Source organism: Perca fluviatilis, chromosome 2 (assembly GCF_010015445.1).
Source record: "Perca fluviatilis chromosome 2, GENO_Pfluv_1.0, whole genome shotgun sequence".
Classification (NCBI taxonomy): domain Eukaryota; kingdom Metazoa; phylum Chordata; class Actinopteri; order Perciformes; family Percidae; genus Perca; species Perca fluviatilis.
Window position 1 is genome coordinate 44880568 of NC_053113.1, and position 16989 is coordinate 44897556.

Here is a 16989-nt window from a genome sequence, read left to right on the forward strand (position 1 = left end):
AAAAAAAAAAAGAAAGTAAACAGTGACACATTACATTACATGAATGAGAGAAAAAAATATGCATAATTATGTTGCTATGACTACAGTTGACCTTACCAGCTTCTGTTTTTCCTCCAGGGAGTCGAGGGATCTATCAAGGAGGTTTAGAGCCTCAACAGTTGACGCTTGTTGAATTTGAGTTGCTTCGTACTTTTCTGCATCCCGTTTCTTCAATGAGCGGATATCCTAACGCATTTCCATCACTTTTCTCTGAAATTCTAATGCAGTGAAACAAATAATTACCATAATTAGAAATGGTATGTCAAGGCACAACCTACTACTGATAACTGTCATAATTTATTGTCCTTATGTTTTTGTTTGAGAGGCTATTGTTTTTTAATCCAAAAATGGGTTTTGTCTCAGAACTTTACTTAAAAAAAAAAGGCAAATCCCCTTATTTTAGCACAATTCCTGGATGTTAATGGGACAATACAGCTGCTATTTGATTCCATAGACAGCCAATAACTGACGCCTATATTAATTTATGCTATATTGAAATATAAATCATTTATAATATATAGCCTATAAATATTGAGATTGTATTTACAATTTATTTCACCCAGCCAAAGTGTACTATGATTATGACATTCCACAATGAGTGAACAAGTCTGGGCTTTCACCACATTAGCCTGCTAACAGATGCCTTGCTGCCCCACACAACTGACATCTGTCTGGCTGTGTGTATTGGGGAAGAGTAAAAGTAATGTAATTACTAGCAATAGGAATCATTAAGATTTTATCTATACTACAACTACTCTTGTCAATAATCTTTATTGGTTTGGTTCTTTATCAATGCTGTTATTGATTCTTTTATATTACTAAGAATTGATTATTTTTAATATATTTTAAAATAAAAACATTCAGTACAGGATTAGAATTTATTTGGATTTTAAATACAAGTAAATACTGTTTCTAGAGAAGCAAGAGCAACGTTTACATCAGCAACGTCACTATATAAACTACATAATCATCAAAGAATAAATCATATTGCTGACATCAAGATACGGAGTGAAGTTTAGAAAGAATAAACAACTCAGACATCAGTAGGGGTGGGAATCTCTGGGCACCTCACGATTCGATTACAATTTAGAGGGCTGTGATTCGATTATAAAACGTTTATCGATGCATCATTTTTTCTAAATAGGATCCCTGGATAATTACTAAGCATTTCATTTACGCATTAAAATCCAAAAGAAACATCTCCCAATTAGCTTGAAAAGGACTAGTTTCCATCCCTAATTTACTTCATTAACCTCAGCTCCATGGTCCTTCATTTCATTAACAACCAGTTGTCAGACTCCTCTGAACACTGAAATATAATTATCAGGATGTAACGTACAGTATGTGTACAGGACAGAGCTGTACACCAGTTTAGTCTAAGCTTGTACCTGATGTCCTCAACACTTGACTAGTAGGTTAGTTAGTAATGACATACAGCTGATAATTAAGGTTACTTTGTTACTAATTTTGCTAACGTAACAAATAAATATTTTAGCGCCTTTCACAGGACCCAAGGATGCTTTACACATAGTTATAGTGACAGAACAACAAAAAGTAATTCAGGATTGAATGCCTTGCGTAAAGAGCTGGGTTTTTAGTAGATTCTTTTAAAGTGTCCAGACAGGGAGCATTTCAGATCTCTGTGGGGATGGATACGTGCACGCGTTTACTACCAGACAAAAACTTACTGCTAATATTAGAACTAACCTTCATCACGGTTGAGATGTCGACAATTTCCTTGGAGATCTTCTTGATCAAATTCTACCTCACTGTGACCACTATCATCTAGTTCAAGACACAAATTAACAAAAAATTAATTCTGCTCCAGAAAGAAATAAAAAGTGCAATTTTCAGGTATTGTGCTCAGCTGGTGCAGTGCATGAAAGGAAGGCAGTTGTGATAGAAGAGACATAGGTATGTACAATTATGCATGCATCCTTTAGCAACTTTGCTACTTTCCCACCTCTTCTACAGTCACTCTTCTACCAGGAAATATGTTGGAGGAAGCAGGGAAAGGAGGTAATTCTAAACCTTCATCCTTCAAGATACCAAGAAATTCATCAATTTGGCTTCTTCCACATTTACTTTGTGCAGCCCAGGAAGCAAGTTTTCTTGCAAGGTTACCTCGTCTTCTTTTGCAGATTCTATGACTTCTTCAGAATCAGTTGACACATATTCACTGTATCCAAAATCTGAATCTGCATCACCAATTTCATCTGCTTAATTTAAACAACTACTTCCCTCTTCTGCTAGATCTTCACCTTCATCTTCTACATTACACTGATTAGGATTTAAATTTCCACGGCAACCATCTTCACTGCTGCTACATTCCAGTGCGATTGCTGCAGCTTCTGAGTGGATTTTTCTCCAGCGACTAAGATATGACATACCATGTTCTAAAAAAATGGCAAACCCAGCAGTTAGGTCTACATCAAGGAAATAAAAAAATACAATGTTTTACCACAAGAAAAATCTGAGGGTTAGACATGCATACTAACATAGGCTAAGCCTCATCACTACAATGTTGCCAACAATTATTTAAAAGTTTATCACTTGTAGCCGTGCTCTATCATATGCAGTGCCCACCAGCTACAGCTGTACATTGTGTAAAGAGTACTCTATACTTTCCATAAAATCTTCACTTCTGGGAAAGTTATAACTGATTAATGGTTAAAAAGATTTTCAGCAATATCAAAAGGCAATCACACATAGATTGTAAGGACAAAATACAATGTTATTGTCTACAATGTGGCATTCAGTTTAATTTACATTTCGAGTCAAGTAGATAGAATTGAGTAAAGTGTATTACAATGATCTTGATTTTACAGTATCAACGACGTATATTAGTAGACGCAGCTTCCTTACAAAAAGTTACAGCGGGTCTGGATCCAGCTTTCAAAACGTAACTTAACACGGATGACCAAGTAGTCAACTCCGTGGTCAGTTATAACATCAGACTATCGCAAAAGAACTGTTTGCTTTACGAGGGAAAATATATAACTAGCTAGCCGTCTTTTTTAGACATTCGGTGCAATGAATAATACGTTTCATAACGCGACGTTAGCCTACAGGAGAAACCTTTATTTTGACAGATAAGTGCTAGCTTGCTGTGCAAAAAACTCGTTCATAAAACAACAATACTAAAACGTTGGATTAAACAATCCACATGTTATATTTTTCATTTACTTTGGTTAAAGTCCAGGGTTCACTTCACCTCTGAATGCACACGCGCGCCCAACCGGGGAACACTTTCTGTCAGGGGAAATTCAAGTACAACCGGGCTTTGGCTGTCTGCTTCAGAGTCGAAAAACTCAGTGCCCGGGCGGCGATTTTATTCATGTCACTATATTTTACTAGCTATATTCCACTGATTTTAATCTCTGTAAACTAACTCTTACATCATTGTTATATTAGTATTGCAATGCAGTCAAACTTAAAGTAACGTAATTTTAAGCTAGGGTGGAAAAGGCCCCGTTCACAAAATCAATTCTGACAAGATACTTGACAATACAAACTCTGTGTGACTGAAAAAATAAAACTTATAAAGCGACAGTAATTAACTAAACTTAACGTTCTTATGGCCAAAATGTATATATATTTTCCGTACCTCTGCTCGCAGTGACTGTCCACCAAACAATTGTAACCGTCGACATACAGATGAAACAAAGGTGTCAGACAGGCAATTTACTCCGGTATCTTTCCGCTGCAAGACCATAGAGCGTAGGTAGGAGCGCGTAGGAGTCGGATTGGCTTCTTCTTCTTCTTCTTCTTCTTCTTCTTCTTCTTCTTCTGGCTCCGCGGAAGCCGCGCGACATTCACAGTGATTGGCTAGAAATGTGTTTACATTTTTTTTGAAGATATACCTGCAACTATGTATTTAAAACACGAGCAAGTCAAGTTATTTAAAAATTACAACAACTTTATGAAAATTTATATTAATTTGTGCAAGTAGATTTTCTGTTATTATTGTTATTAAATTAATTCATATTATTATTATTATGTTAGAGATAGACAGATTAAAAGAAAATTATTCGTGATTAAGGGATGGGATGTTCTGGATGCATACGTATGATAAACATGGGCTAATGCCACTCAACCCCTTATGGCCAGGAACACTGAATGCACGATAGATATTTTAATTGACCTTTATTATATTGTTTCTTAGCAAATTAAAGAGGCGGCCCTTCAAGGATTACAGTGCTACTATCCCCAAATGAACGCATTGAAATTAAACATAATAAGTGTAATATCCCAACCATTGATAGATTTCAACATAGATAAAATCTATTTGAGGTTTCAATGTGATTCACCAGTTATAAAAGTTTATCATCAGTGCTTGATTACCAAGCCATAAAAACAGCTTATCATAGGAGGTCCCTCTCAACAACCAAGCCATCAGTGGCCCAGAATAGGTAGGTAGGTCATTGCCTGTCATGTATAGATCAGGTTTGACCCAAAAACACCAAAAGACAAAACACATATTTATAACTGCTTTACTTTAACCAAGCAGTCTAGGAAATCAAAACAGGACTTGCCTTGGTGGCTACCTCAACCACTGCAAGCCAAGGCATATCCCTCTTGGAGGTAGCTGGCTGATCACCGACAACCAACATCTGCCAAAAATATAGCTGATATTTACTGTTCAAGTCTAGATGACATCCTGGCAAAGCAACTCTGTATCCGTCTCATATGCAACAGCCCCAGGTTCACCATCAGGTAAGTTGCTGGCGTGTGACCCAGTACCAACTATGACTGTACTCTCTCAAGGGCTGCACTGCCAATGATGGCTGCCAGATAGGCTGACACCTCTTGTTGTGTGTTTTGGCATTTGTCTGACAGCTATACTGTCATGGTGCAAAGTCCATCATCCATCGTCCATCCATCGTTAACCGCTTATCCTGCGTACAGGGTCGCGGGGTGCTGGAGCCAATCCCAGCTTACATTGGGTGGAAGGCGGGGTACACCCTGGACAGGTCGCCAGTCCATCGCAGGGTCACACATAGACAAACAACCACTCACACTCACATTCACATCTAAGGACAATTTAGAGACACCAATTAACCTAGCCTGCATGTCTTTGGACGGTGGGAGGAAGCCGGAGCACCCGGAGAGAACCCACGCACCACGCGGGAGAACATGCAAACCCACATAGAAAGGCCACCGCGCCCGCGGTGATACAGTGGTTGGATTATACATTTTTCCTAACAAACATTTCAGGGCTATTAGGTGGCCTAGTAGCTCAATTGGTACAACAGGTTGTAGCCCTGAAACAACTTCAAATTTGGTCATGGAGCTCTTGAGCGTTTGCGTGTTAGATGTTGAATTACTGACAACCTGCATTTATCTAAGATCAACGTTGTAGTAGCATTGTGACATTTGAGAGATTTTGACAACCGTTGATACGATCTTGAGGTTAATAAACCAATGTGTATTGTTGTGCTGTCTTCAAAAGTTTTGGGTTGCTGCTTAAAATCACATTGCTTTCAGGTCTATATCCACTTTATTAATTTTGGATCACCACACTCCTGGTGAAGCACTTGTCCAACAACTGTTGTTACCTAACCCTAACACCAAAACCAAAAAAACAACAAAATATGAATTAACGTTGTGTAGACATTACCATTATGACGTTTAGCAGACGTTAAGTTTTGGTTTCCTTACCTCATGACTAAAGGTTGGTATTCTACTTCAATATGACGTTGATACGAGACACTTGGAAGACGTTGGATTTTAGTAACTTAACACCATGACTTAAAACCAACAAAATGTCAACATCTAATGATGTAACTTAATGTTGTGTGGACGTTACCATTATGATGTTAAGTAGATGTTGGGTTTTGGTCCCTGTATTTCATAACTAAATGTTGGTATTCTACGTCAATATGACGTTGGCACGAGACGTTTGAAACACGTTAAATTGGGGTTACTTAACACCATGACTTAAAACCAACAAAATATCAACATCTAATGACGTTGTAATTTAACATTGTGTAGACGTTATCATTATGACGTTTAGCAGACGTTGGGTTTTGGTCCCTGTATCTCATGACTAAATGTTGGTATTCTACGTCAATATGACGTTGGCACGAGATGTTTGAAACACGTTAAATTGTGGTTGCTTAACACCACGACTTAAAACCAACAAAATATCAACATCTGATGACGTTGTAACGTAACGTTGTGTAGACGTTACCAATATGACGTTTGGCAGACGTTGGGTTTTGGTTCCCATATCTCATAACTAAATGTTGGTATTCTACGTCAATATGACGTTGGCATGAGACATTTGGAAGACGTTGGATTGTGGTTACTTAACACCATGACCTAAAACCAACAAAATATCAACATCTAATGACGTTGTAATTTAACGTTGTGTAGACGTTTCCAATATGACGTTTAGCAACCGTTGGGTTTTGCTCCCGTACCTCATGACCAAATGTTGGTATTCTACGTCAATATGACTTTGGCACAAAACGTTTGGAAGACGTTGGATTGTGGTTACTTAACACCACGACCTAAAACCAACAAAAATCTATGTCAGTTGACGTCAATACTCTACATCAAGTTGACGTTGGCATTAGACGTTGAATTGATGTTGGAATTTGGTTATCCGACGTCACAACCTATATCCAACCAAAGATCAATGTCTATTGACGTCGGTGGCCAGCTGGGATGTATAATTACCTATAGACACAAAGTAGTCCCTATTCTTTAAATAGGATTCAAACCACTTTAGTACTGAGCCAGAAAGACCAACCCAGTTTTCCAATCGGTCAAGCAATATGTCATGGTCTACTGTATCAAATGCAGCACTAAGATCAAGTAATACTAAGACTGAAATTTTGCCACTATCTGTGTTTAAGTGGATGTCATTAAAGACTTTAACAAGAGCCGTCTCAGTGCTGTGGTGTGGTCGAAAACCTGACTGGAAGGCATCAAAACTGTTGTTTAGCAATAAGAAAAGGTTGAGTTGTTGAAAAACCACTTTTTCTATGATTTTACTTAAAAATGGAAGGTTTGATATTGGCCTATAGTTGCTCATTAGTGTCGTGTCTAGATTGTTCTTTTTTAGGAGTGGCTTGATGACTGCAGTTTTCAGGGCCTGTGGAAAGATACCTGAGAGCAGAGATGTGTTTATAATCTGTAGAAGATCAGAAGCCAAACACTTCGAAACATTTTTGAAAACACCCGTTGGTAGAATATCAAGGCAACAGGAGGAGGTTTTCAGATGTTGTATAATGTCCTCCAGGTTTTTAAGGTTGATCGTATGAAAGTGTGTCATGTTGGAATTTGTTTTGCGTGCATACTGTGACAACACATATCCTGTACTTGATATGGAGGCACTGACTGTTTGTCTAATTTTCTGAATTTTGTCTGTGAAGGAGGCAAAGTCGTTGCAAGCCTTGGTAGACAACAGTTCAGATGCTACCGGTACTGGAGGGTTTGTTAATCTATCAACAGTAGCAAACAAAGCACGTGAATTATTATTGTTTCTGGCGATAATGTCAGAGAAAAAGGACCGTCTTGCATTTCTTAGTTCCAGATTATAAATGCGAAGTCTCTCTTTATAAGTGTTATAATGGACCTGGAGATTAGATTTTCGCCAACTGCGTCAGCTTTTCGACACTCTCTTTTTCTGTTCTCACACCTATAAAATTTCTCCATGGAGATCTTTTCTTACCAGAGACAGCTTTGACTTTAGTGGGAGCAATAGCATCAATAACATTCGTAATTTTACAGTTGAAATTATCTACCAGCTCAGTGACTGAGGCCCCAGTGAGGGTGGGTGTAGAGGAGAAAAGCTGAATGAATGATTCACTGGTGTTTTCAGTGATATACCGTTTTCTGATTAACTTTGTTTGAACACTTTTGGGCACAGAGATAGTGCCATTAAAGAGAAAACACAGGAATGATCAGAGAGAGCAACATCAGTCACCACAACCTTGGGAATGCTCAGACCCTTGGAGATAATCAAGTCCTGAGTGTGCCCCTTATTGTGCGTGGGCTGTGTCACATGCTGAGTCAGTCCATAGCTCTCAAAAACACAACACAGTTCTTTGGTCCCTCGGTCCTGGGGGTTGTCAACATGAATGTTGTACCTCACGTTATGGCTCCATAGCAGACGTTTTTGTAAAAATTAGCTAACGATTGTGTCATAACTAAGTGACTTAATGTCGCACAGTAGAGGAATTACCGTATAGTACAGGAGAAGCTCGCAGGCAGTTTCGACTTACATTAGCTGTTTAGGTTTAATTACGAATGTTAACTAGCATGTTAGTTAGCAATAATTAGCCTGTGCTTATGTTATCTCCTTACATATACCTACACTCTCCGTCTCTGTAAGATTGGAAATGATTGAGATTTCTCTTGGCACAGCTACTAGAAGACTTACAACTTTCAGACACGTTGCTCACGTCACATTTACGTTGTCTCTGTCAGTTGGAGGCTGCGCAGTAAAGGAAGAGATCACCGGAAAAGTGCTTCTAATAGCCTTCACTGGTCTCCGTCCAGAGCAACGGGATCTATTGGTCCATTTTATATATGTCAATGAGAGCAACGGGGTCTATTGGTCCATTATATATATGTCAATGCCTAGAACCCGCGTATCTCACTGTAGTTCCGCATTACATTAGTTCCGCATTATAGTTCTGCATTACATTAATTAATTTGCACATAAGTTTTATTTATTTATTTACGTAATCGATGACGTCGAATACGTCGACGAATCGTCCCAGCCCTACACATTGTGCATGTTTTCCTTAACAAGATGTATTTACATAATCCCAGCCAATTTTCTTAGGCACACCCACACAACAAGCAATTATGTTGTTTTCTTTACTCTGTTCCAATATAGTTGCAAAGTGGGAGGAGCAACAATTGGGAACCATGAGTGTTGCGGGTCGCTCCGGTACCACATCATCCCTGGCCCTTTAGGAGTTTATTGGTGTTTTAAGCCCCCAACGTCTCCTTCCAGGCAATGCTACCTGGAAGGCATTAGGATTAGGCAATGGTTAGGGTTAGGGTTAGGGTTAGGTTCCTTGAAGTCAGCGGTCGCAGCGCTGCCTGGAAGTAGATGTTGGGGGCTTAAAAAACTATCGAGCCCCTTAGGACCCTTCCTAAGCCCAAGGTTGGTGGACAAGGATCCTGGAGAAAGAACTCTATGGAATAGAAACTGAAGGCATAATCACTGTCAATTGCAATAAATCAGTATTTGAAACAATTATTTTCCTAAGTAACTCTAACTCTCTTTTCCTCATCTACCTGAGACATCAGGATTAGATGTTTCCTAAAAACCCTTTATATTTAAAGGGCCACATTTTTATCATATATAATGCTATCATGTAATTCAAAAATGTGTCCCTAGAAAAATGAGAACTGAAATGTCTGACAATACATGGGCAAAGCTTTGAGCTGGGTGAATGATACCTCTTCCTGTGCACATCTTAATCTGACCTTAAAAATTGTATGTTGTATTTGCATATCTATTTACTTTGTAATAATATGATTTTGTGAAATAGTGGCAGGACCAAATAAGCTATTTGCTTCCGCCTGCTCCTTCTCAAACTAATCCTTTTTTATTTCTTTTGGTTTTTGTTAAATTCTGATTGTCCATCCATCCATCCATTCATCTTCGTCCGCTTATCCGGTGTCGGGTCGCGGGGGGAGCAGCTCCAGCAGGGGACCTCAAAATTCCCTTTCCCAAGCCACATTAACCAGCTCCGACTGGGGGATCCCGAGGCGTTCCCAGGCCAGGTTGGAGATATAATCCCTCCACCTAGTCCTGGGTCTTCCCTGAGGCCTCCTCCCAGCTGGACGTGCCTGGAACACCTCCCTAGGGAGGTGCCCAGGGGGCATCCTTACCAGATGCCCGAACCACCTCAACTGGCTCCTTTCGACGCGAAGGAGCAGCGGCTCTACTCCGGATGACTGTGCTTCTCACCCTATCTCTAAGGGTGACACCAGCCACCCTCCTGAGGAAAACCATTTTGGCCGCTTGTACCCTGGCTCCCGTTCTTTCTTTCTTTCATGACCCAGCCTTCATGACCATAGGTGAGGGTTGGAACGAAAACTGACCGGTAGATCGAAAGCTTTGCCTTCTGGCTTGTTCTCTTTTCATCACAACAGTGCAATAAATTGAATTTAATACCGCACCCGATGCGGCGATTCTCTTTTATAGAGATTTAGAGGTGCCTCATCCCAGCCGCTTCACACTCGGCTGCGAACTGATCCAGTGAGTGCTGAAGGTCACAGGCAGATGATGCCATCAGGACCACATCATCTGCAAAAAGCAGCGATGAGATCCCCAGCCCACCGAACTGCAACCCCTCCCCACCCCACATATCTCGCCAATAATAATATGCCAGACAGGATTGGTGACAAAGCGCAGCCCTGGCGGAGGCCAACCCTCACCTGAAATGAGTCCGACTTACTGCCGAGAACCTGGACACAGCTTTGGTCATACAGAGATTGGATGGCCCTGAGAAGGGACCCCCTCACCCCATACTCGCGCAGCACCTCCCACAGTATCTCCCGGGGGACCTGGTCATATGCCTTCTCCAGATCCACAAAGCACATGTAGGGCATACTCCCAGTCTCCTTCCAGGATACTTGCGAGAGTGAAGATCTGATCCGATGTTCTATGACCAGGACGGAATCCGTATTGTTCCTCTTCAACCTGAGGTTCGACTATCAGCCGAACCCTCCTTTCCAGCACCTTGGAGTAGACTTTACCAGGGAGGCTGAGAAGTGTGATACCCCTGTAATTGGCACACACCCCCTGATAGGTTGGCTATTTCAGCCTACACGTTTCAATTGTATTTCATATCTTGTATGTAAGGTACTACACAAGAAGGTTAGTCTGGGGACAATCTGCACCCACAGGAATAGCTTAGAATGTGTAAATCTATTATGAGTTTGGGTACAACTTTCACACAGAGGAATTGGAGCCAGGAATGTGGGAATCTATTAGGAGCATCAGCCATAAAAGGTGTAGTTTGGAAGTAAACTGTTGCACTGAAATAGACACCTGAAGTGTGTGAGGACAAAACGTCAGTCCCTCCAGAAAAACGCAATTATGTGATCGCATAATTCAATGCATAATCAGCCAAAGTCCGCATATTCATGCGGGGGCCGCATTTTTTCAAATATGCTGCACTTTCGCCGCATAAATTGCAGATTTTCGCGCAAAATATGCGGTGCTTGCTTGATTTCATAATCCCCGCATTTTCGTTGCAAAAAAGTCACATATATCTTAGCAGAAAGTTGAAAAAATGTTGCGTTTCTGCATATTCCATCGCATTTTTTAAGAAAACGTCCTGCATAATCAAGGATTTTTGCCCGTAACAATCACAAAAAAACTGCGTTTTTCTGGAAGGACTGAAAAGTATAAATGAGGAGTTATTCTGATGTTCGTTGAGACACTATGGGTACATGCTCTTTGGAGGGTGTACACATGGTTATCTTCCTTTCTAGGAGAGAAACCTTGGCATATACATTTAGTGCATGTCAACTGTTCTCCCTTTCATGAAAGTATGTTTGTTTGTTGTATGAATAAAGCTGCATTAGTCTGAACTCATTGTATTCAGCATTTGTTCTAGTCTCCATCTCATTTCCAGACATTTCCCAGATATCACCCTCTGGTCCCCCTTTTTGAACAGGGGAACCACCACCCTGGTCTGCCACTCCTTAGGCACCGTCCCAGACTTCCATGCAATGTTGAAGAGGCGTGTCGACCAAGACAGCCCCTCCACACCCAGAGCTTTAAGAACTTCTGGACGGATCTCATCAATCCCTGGGGCTTTGTTTAACTACCTCAGCGACTTCCACCATGGAAATTGACGACAATCCCCCATCATCCTCCAGCTCTGCCTCTACCATAGAGGGCATATTACCTTGATTTAGGAGTTCCTCAAAGTTCTCCTTCCACCGCCCTATTACCTCCTCAGTTGAGGTCAACAGCGTCCCATCCTTACTGTACACAGCTTGGATGGTTCCCCGCATCTCCCTACTGAGGTGGCAAACGGTTTTCCAGAAGCACCTTGGTGCCGACCGAAAGTCCTTCTCCGTGTCTTCTCCGAACTTCTCCCACACCCGCTGCTTGGCCTCTTTCACGGCAGGGGCTGCAGCCCTTCAGGCCCTTCAGTACCTTGCAACTGCCTCCAGAGTCCTCTGGGATAATATATCCCAGAAAGACTCCTTCTTCAGTCTGATTGTTTGTGTTTTATTTTGTGGTTTTAATTTTGTTTTTTTCTTTTGCAACATTGTTGATTGTTCGAGATAAATAATAAAATGAATGAATGATTCAAATTAAAGTCACCCACGTACATACTACAATAAAACCAAATAAGCTAAAATATACTACATACAGACTTGGCACACATGTTTTGGTCAAGTTCAAGATTGGGGGAATGTTGGAGATCAATATTTTAAGATCTTGAATGAAGCTTTTGACATAAATACACCAAGCAAACTGCTTTTTTGGGGTTCAAGGAGATCATATTAGTGTGCTCAAAGCAGGATACCTATAGAATTTAAATCACTGTGATTGCCTGGAGTATTCATGGTCTTCAGGATATAATGATGTTTTTAAATTTACAAAGAATAAACAAAAAACAGATTGTCTATTTAACAAATATAAGTTGCACGTTATGTGGTTGTCGCATGTGGCTATGAGTCCCTCATCTGGATCGAGAAATGAATTTGCTAATCTCCTGCCGAATCTGCTAACCTGGGCTACCTAGCCAGCGTTACATTTCACTGGCTAGCTAGTACATTTCACTGGAATTGTACCTTGTACGATTTCATGTGACAAATAACATGGATCTACAGATCAAGCATGCTGTGTGTGTGTGTGTGTGTGTGTGTGTGTGTGTGTGTGTGTGTGTGTGTGTGTGTGTGTGTGTGTGTGTGTGTGTGTGTGGTATTGCAAATTTGAACTTGTTCTATTGTGGAGTACTTCCTCTCAGCAGCAGGAAGTGAAGGCAATAATACATTCAGCTTTGTCTGCTTTTCATTTTCAAAACAATAGGCTGAACTTTAAAAACTTCTTTTTAATTTTTAAATACTATGTTATGAATTGCAAAGTAATACCCACCTCCTACTGTACATTATCCACTGGGACAGACTGTCCAACCTTATTCCCCAAGGGTCTATTAGTTAACCCACTGAAGTGACTGGCTAGAGAGACAGAGAGCTCATAAGTACAAGCTAAACTGACCCCATATAAGGCAAATTGATGGCTTTGCTACATCTGTCCAGCTGACAATGGAAGGTAAGTGTGGGATTGAAGTGCAGCTGTGTTTTGAGCAGCTTAATAATAGTCATGTTTTAAGTGGTTTATGAACAGTTTTTAATCAAGCATTGATTGCAAATGTTTATTTCAAGTGAGTTGAGTTATTAGCAATATGCCAAGTTTCTACATTAACCAATGTTTTTGTGATTTGTCACCTATTTTTGGAATTTCTTAAGAGCAAAATGCAAAAGGTGGAGTTAAAGGTGAATTGAAATCCACCTTTTAATGTAACATTTTCCCCAACACAGTTTAATCCAAGCCAGGGAGAGAGGGCCCCACTTATGACATTTTCATTTGAATTGATACTATGGAAACCAGCTGCATAGAATATGCATCATGATCCATTCAGAAGACTTACTTTTAATGGTTTATAGGAGGTCTAGTCCAGTGCCCTATGATTGTAGCAGCCAACCACAGGCTATATATACATTTATGGATGGTGAAGGTGTTATATGGTCAAACATTGTCTTTATTTTCTCTAGATGACCATCACTACATTACAAAACTAGAGAAAGACGTGACTAAATGTCCCACCAAGTTTGTCGCCATTAACAAAGTAAACTTCTCTCCTAACAGATGGAGCCAGTGCTCTGCTATGAGTCCAGAAACGGTTCATGTCTGAGGACCATCTATCCCTTGTCCATACGCATCACCTTCTACATGATTCTAGGAGTCACAGTCATTCTAACAGTGTGTGGAAACCTTTTAGTCACTGTCTCAATTGCCTATTTTAAGCAACTCCATACTCCAACAAATTACTTGATTGCCTCTCTTGCTATGTCCGACTTTCTTTTAGGGTTGTTAGTCATGTTTCCCAGTATGATCAAATGTATAGAGTCTTGCTGGTATTTTGGTGACATCTTTTGTAAAGTCTATATGAGTTCTGATGTCATGTTGTGTACAGCTTCAATCCTAAATCTGTCATTCATATCACTTGACCGACACTTTGCGGTTTGCCAACCTCTACTATACAAAAGAAAAATATCTGTTAATGTTGTGTTGATCATGATTCTGCTCAGTTGGAGCATTTCAGCTCTCATAGGCTTTGGAATGATTTTTCTCAAGTTAAATCTTTGGGGGATTGAGGAGTTCTACTATAACCACATTGTGTGTGAAGGAGGATGTGTTTTGTTTCAGAGTAGACTGTCAAGTACAGTCTCGTCAGTACTTTCCTTTTACATTCCAGGGATAATAATGCTTGGTGTTTACCTTAAGATTTTCCTAGTGGCACAGAGACAGTTGCACAGCATACAAAACACAAGCTGTCTGAAATCAGCAAGAATTTCAAATAAGAGTCAGACAAAAGCCACTAAAACACTTGCTATTATAATGGGGGCATTTCTTTCTTTTTGGACTCCTTTTTTTGTCTGTAACATCATTGATCCCTTTATCAGTTACTCAACACCACCAGTGTTGTTCGAAACACTTGTATGGGTGGGCTACTTGAATTCTACTGTGAACCCTTTAATATATGCATTCTTTTATAGTTGGTTCAGAAAGGCATTTCAATTATTCACTTCAGGTAATATCTTTAAATCTGACATTTCAGAGACAACGCTTTTCACAGAATGAATTGATGCAAAGCCAAAGCCTCTAAAAAGTAGATATTCTTTTTAAAGACAAAATAGTTGGAATAAGGTAAACAAATAAATTGTCATTTTGCTCCTATTTTTTTGAATGGCTAATGAGCTGCTGATGCACATAAAAACAGATGATGAAAATCTAATTTCTCATATAAAAAAATGTGGTCATTTTGCTCCCATTGATCTGTGAAGGGGCCAACAGTGAACCAGTGTTCAGGTGCCCCAGTGCCTGTGCATCCTAGCTCCATGTCGTCACTTTTACAAAGCACACAGTAAGCAGTAGAGCAGCAACAACAGAACATCACTTCTTTTTGGTCAGGTTCTGGGGTGGGTCCAAGGAAAGCCAGCACCTCTGTGATAACAAGTCTGACATTTTCTCCTGGGAATCAAGGATAGCCTGTACTCCCATTATTTATTTTTTATTATTTAGTGACATTAAAGAGAGAGAAAGAATGTTGTTTATTAGGTTTATTTTAACTGCAGTGCATTTGAAAACATACAACAATGTTGAATGAAATACTGTCCTAAGATTAAACCAAGAAGCATGTGGCAGTAAAACACTCCCATACAAAGCGACTGATGGAAACACAATGGGTAAACATATTCATCAGCTAAAACAGTAGTAGAAGAGCGTGAATTATGAGCTGAAGAGCTGGAACGGCTGCCGCTCTAATCAGGATCTTCAGCTCGCCCAGCAGGAAGTGGAATGGGCAGGGCCTCAGCAGTTGTAGTCTTGCTTTGCCAGACCCTCCTCCAAAGGGCGCTGAAGGAGGGTCTGGAGACTCCACATAGCATTCGGGGATGGGAGGAAAACGTGCTCTGGTTTAATGCCATTTCTAAACTCTGCACAGAGCCGCTGCAAAATAGTCGTGCAAGAGAAAACTCAGATTGGACAGATAGTCTAGCTAGCTGTCTCAATTTATCATGGAGAGATCTGAGAAGCAGTCAAGAATAGTCATAAATCCACAGAATTTAAAATTCCAAAACAAAGAAAGCGGAAGGAAACAGAAAATACATGCATCCGGCAGAATTGGAAGTGGAACGCAAAGGATACAATTAGGATACAGCAATTGTAAACAATCTCATACAAGGGCAATTTTGAAGAACAGGCCACAAAATTGTAGCATGAGTATGACAGTATTAAACTCAACTATAGTTTAAGGAATTCGTACTGAAAAATTTGATGTACAGATTTAGGGAGCCAAGGTCCATATTAGAGGCACCACAAGCATTGTTTTTCCCAAAGAGCATAACCGCAGTTTTACCTTCCTTTAAAGGTACAATATACTGCTATTTTGTCGGTTTCCTTGATTGATAAATGACAATTCCATGGATGGTTTATCTAGCACTGCTGATTCTTGCCTTGAGGGATACATTTGTTTTTTCAAGGAAAGATGATTAACAAGCAACAACAGAAAAACAACAGCAAAAGCTTGAGGATAGCTGTGCTTGACTGAAATTGAAGGATTTAGATCTGTTTTAGCACATCATATTTACTCATCGTTTGGCTTTTTAAAGATGTACATTTATTTTGATAGACAGTTTGTACAGGAGTAAAGTTAGAAATGAGGAACAAGTGATTTAATAGCTAAGGAGCAGTACGAGCTAGCCAGGAGTCAAACCTAGAATCTTCTGATCCGTAGTCAGACACATCATCCATTGCACCACTAGCCCTACGTTCAGAGAGCATTGAGTGCAGCTCCATTCTAACACCATTGTATGCAAACAGCAGGGCTGCCAACTCTCATGCATTGGCCGTGAGACACATGCATTTGATTGGTTGCACACGCTCACACGCCACATCCCCGATTTCTCATGCTGAAGTGTCAACTGGTCGGTCAAATGCCTGAAAGATGAGTTTATCTATAGATCTACCTGTTGAGTCACTCGTGATCGACTTTCAGAGACGGTGAGGGGGTTCAAGAGCGCTCCCTGTCTGTGGAATTTTCAAAATGTTCATTCACCATTTCTTCACAAGCTATCACAGGTGCATTTCCCCAGTTTCAGGTATGTATGCTTTGACTATAAATACAGACCCATCCGTCACTTTGTGTCCACTCGCTTTGTAAAAATAGA

General features: G+C 40.2%; 1 protein-coding gene and 1 long non-coding RNA gene across 2 annotated transcripts; one reads left to right on the top strand and one right to left on the bottom strand.

Annotated features, from left to right (window-relative positions):
- Positions 1-102: 102 nt before the first annotated feature.
- Positions 103-3771, bottom strand: LOC120549064. Its single transcript, XR_005637324.1, has 3 exons — positions 3647-3771; positions 1747-1824; positions 103-257 (listed from the first exon to the last, which is right to left on the bottom strand). It is a non-coding gene; the product is annotated as an uncharacterized LOC120549064 (long non-coding RNA).
- A 10135-nt stretch (positions 3772-13906) lies between these two features.
- Positions 13907-14902, top strand: LOC120551895 (trace amine-associated receptor 1-like). Its single transcript, XM_039789469.1, has 2 exons — positions 13907-14195; positions 14268-14902. Exons 1-2 carry the CDS (start codon positions 13907-13909, stop codon positions 14900-14902), a joined length of 924 nt encoding a protein of 307 aa, XP_039645403.1.
- Positions 14903-16989: the final 2087 nt, after the last annotated feature.

Bases quoted from the DNA above. Each gene is read 5' to 3' on its own strand.
- LOC120551895 (XM_039789469.1), top strand. From the start codon at position 13,907: ATGGAGCCAGTGCTCTGCTATGAGTCCAGAAACGGTTCATGTCTGAGG. The intron at 14,196-14,267 runs GTAAAGTCTATA...TCATATCACTTG, and splicing joins GTATTTTGGTGACATCTTTT to ACCGACACTTTGCGGTTTGC.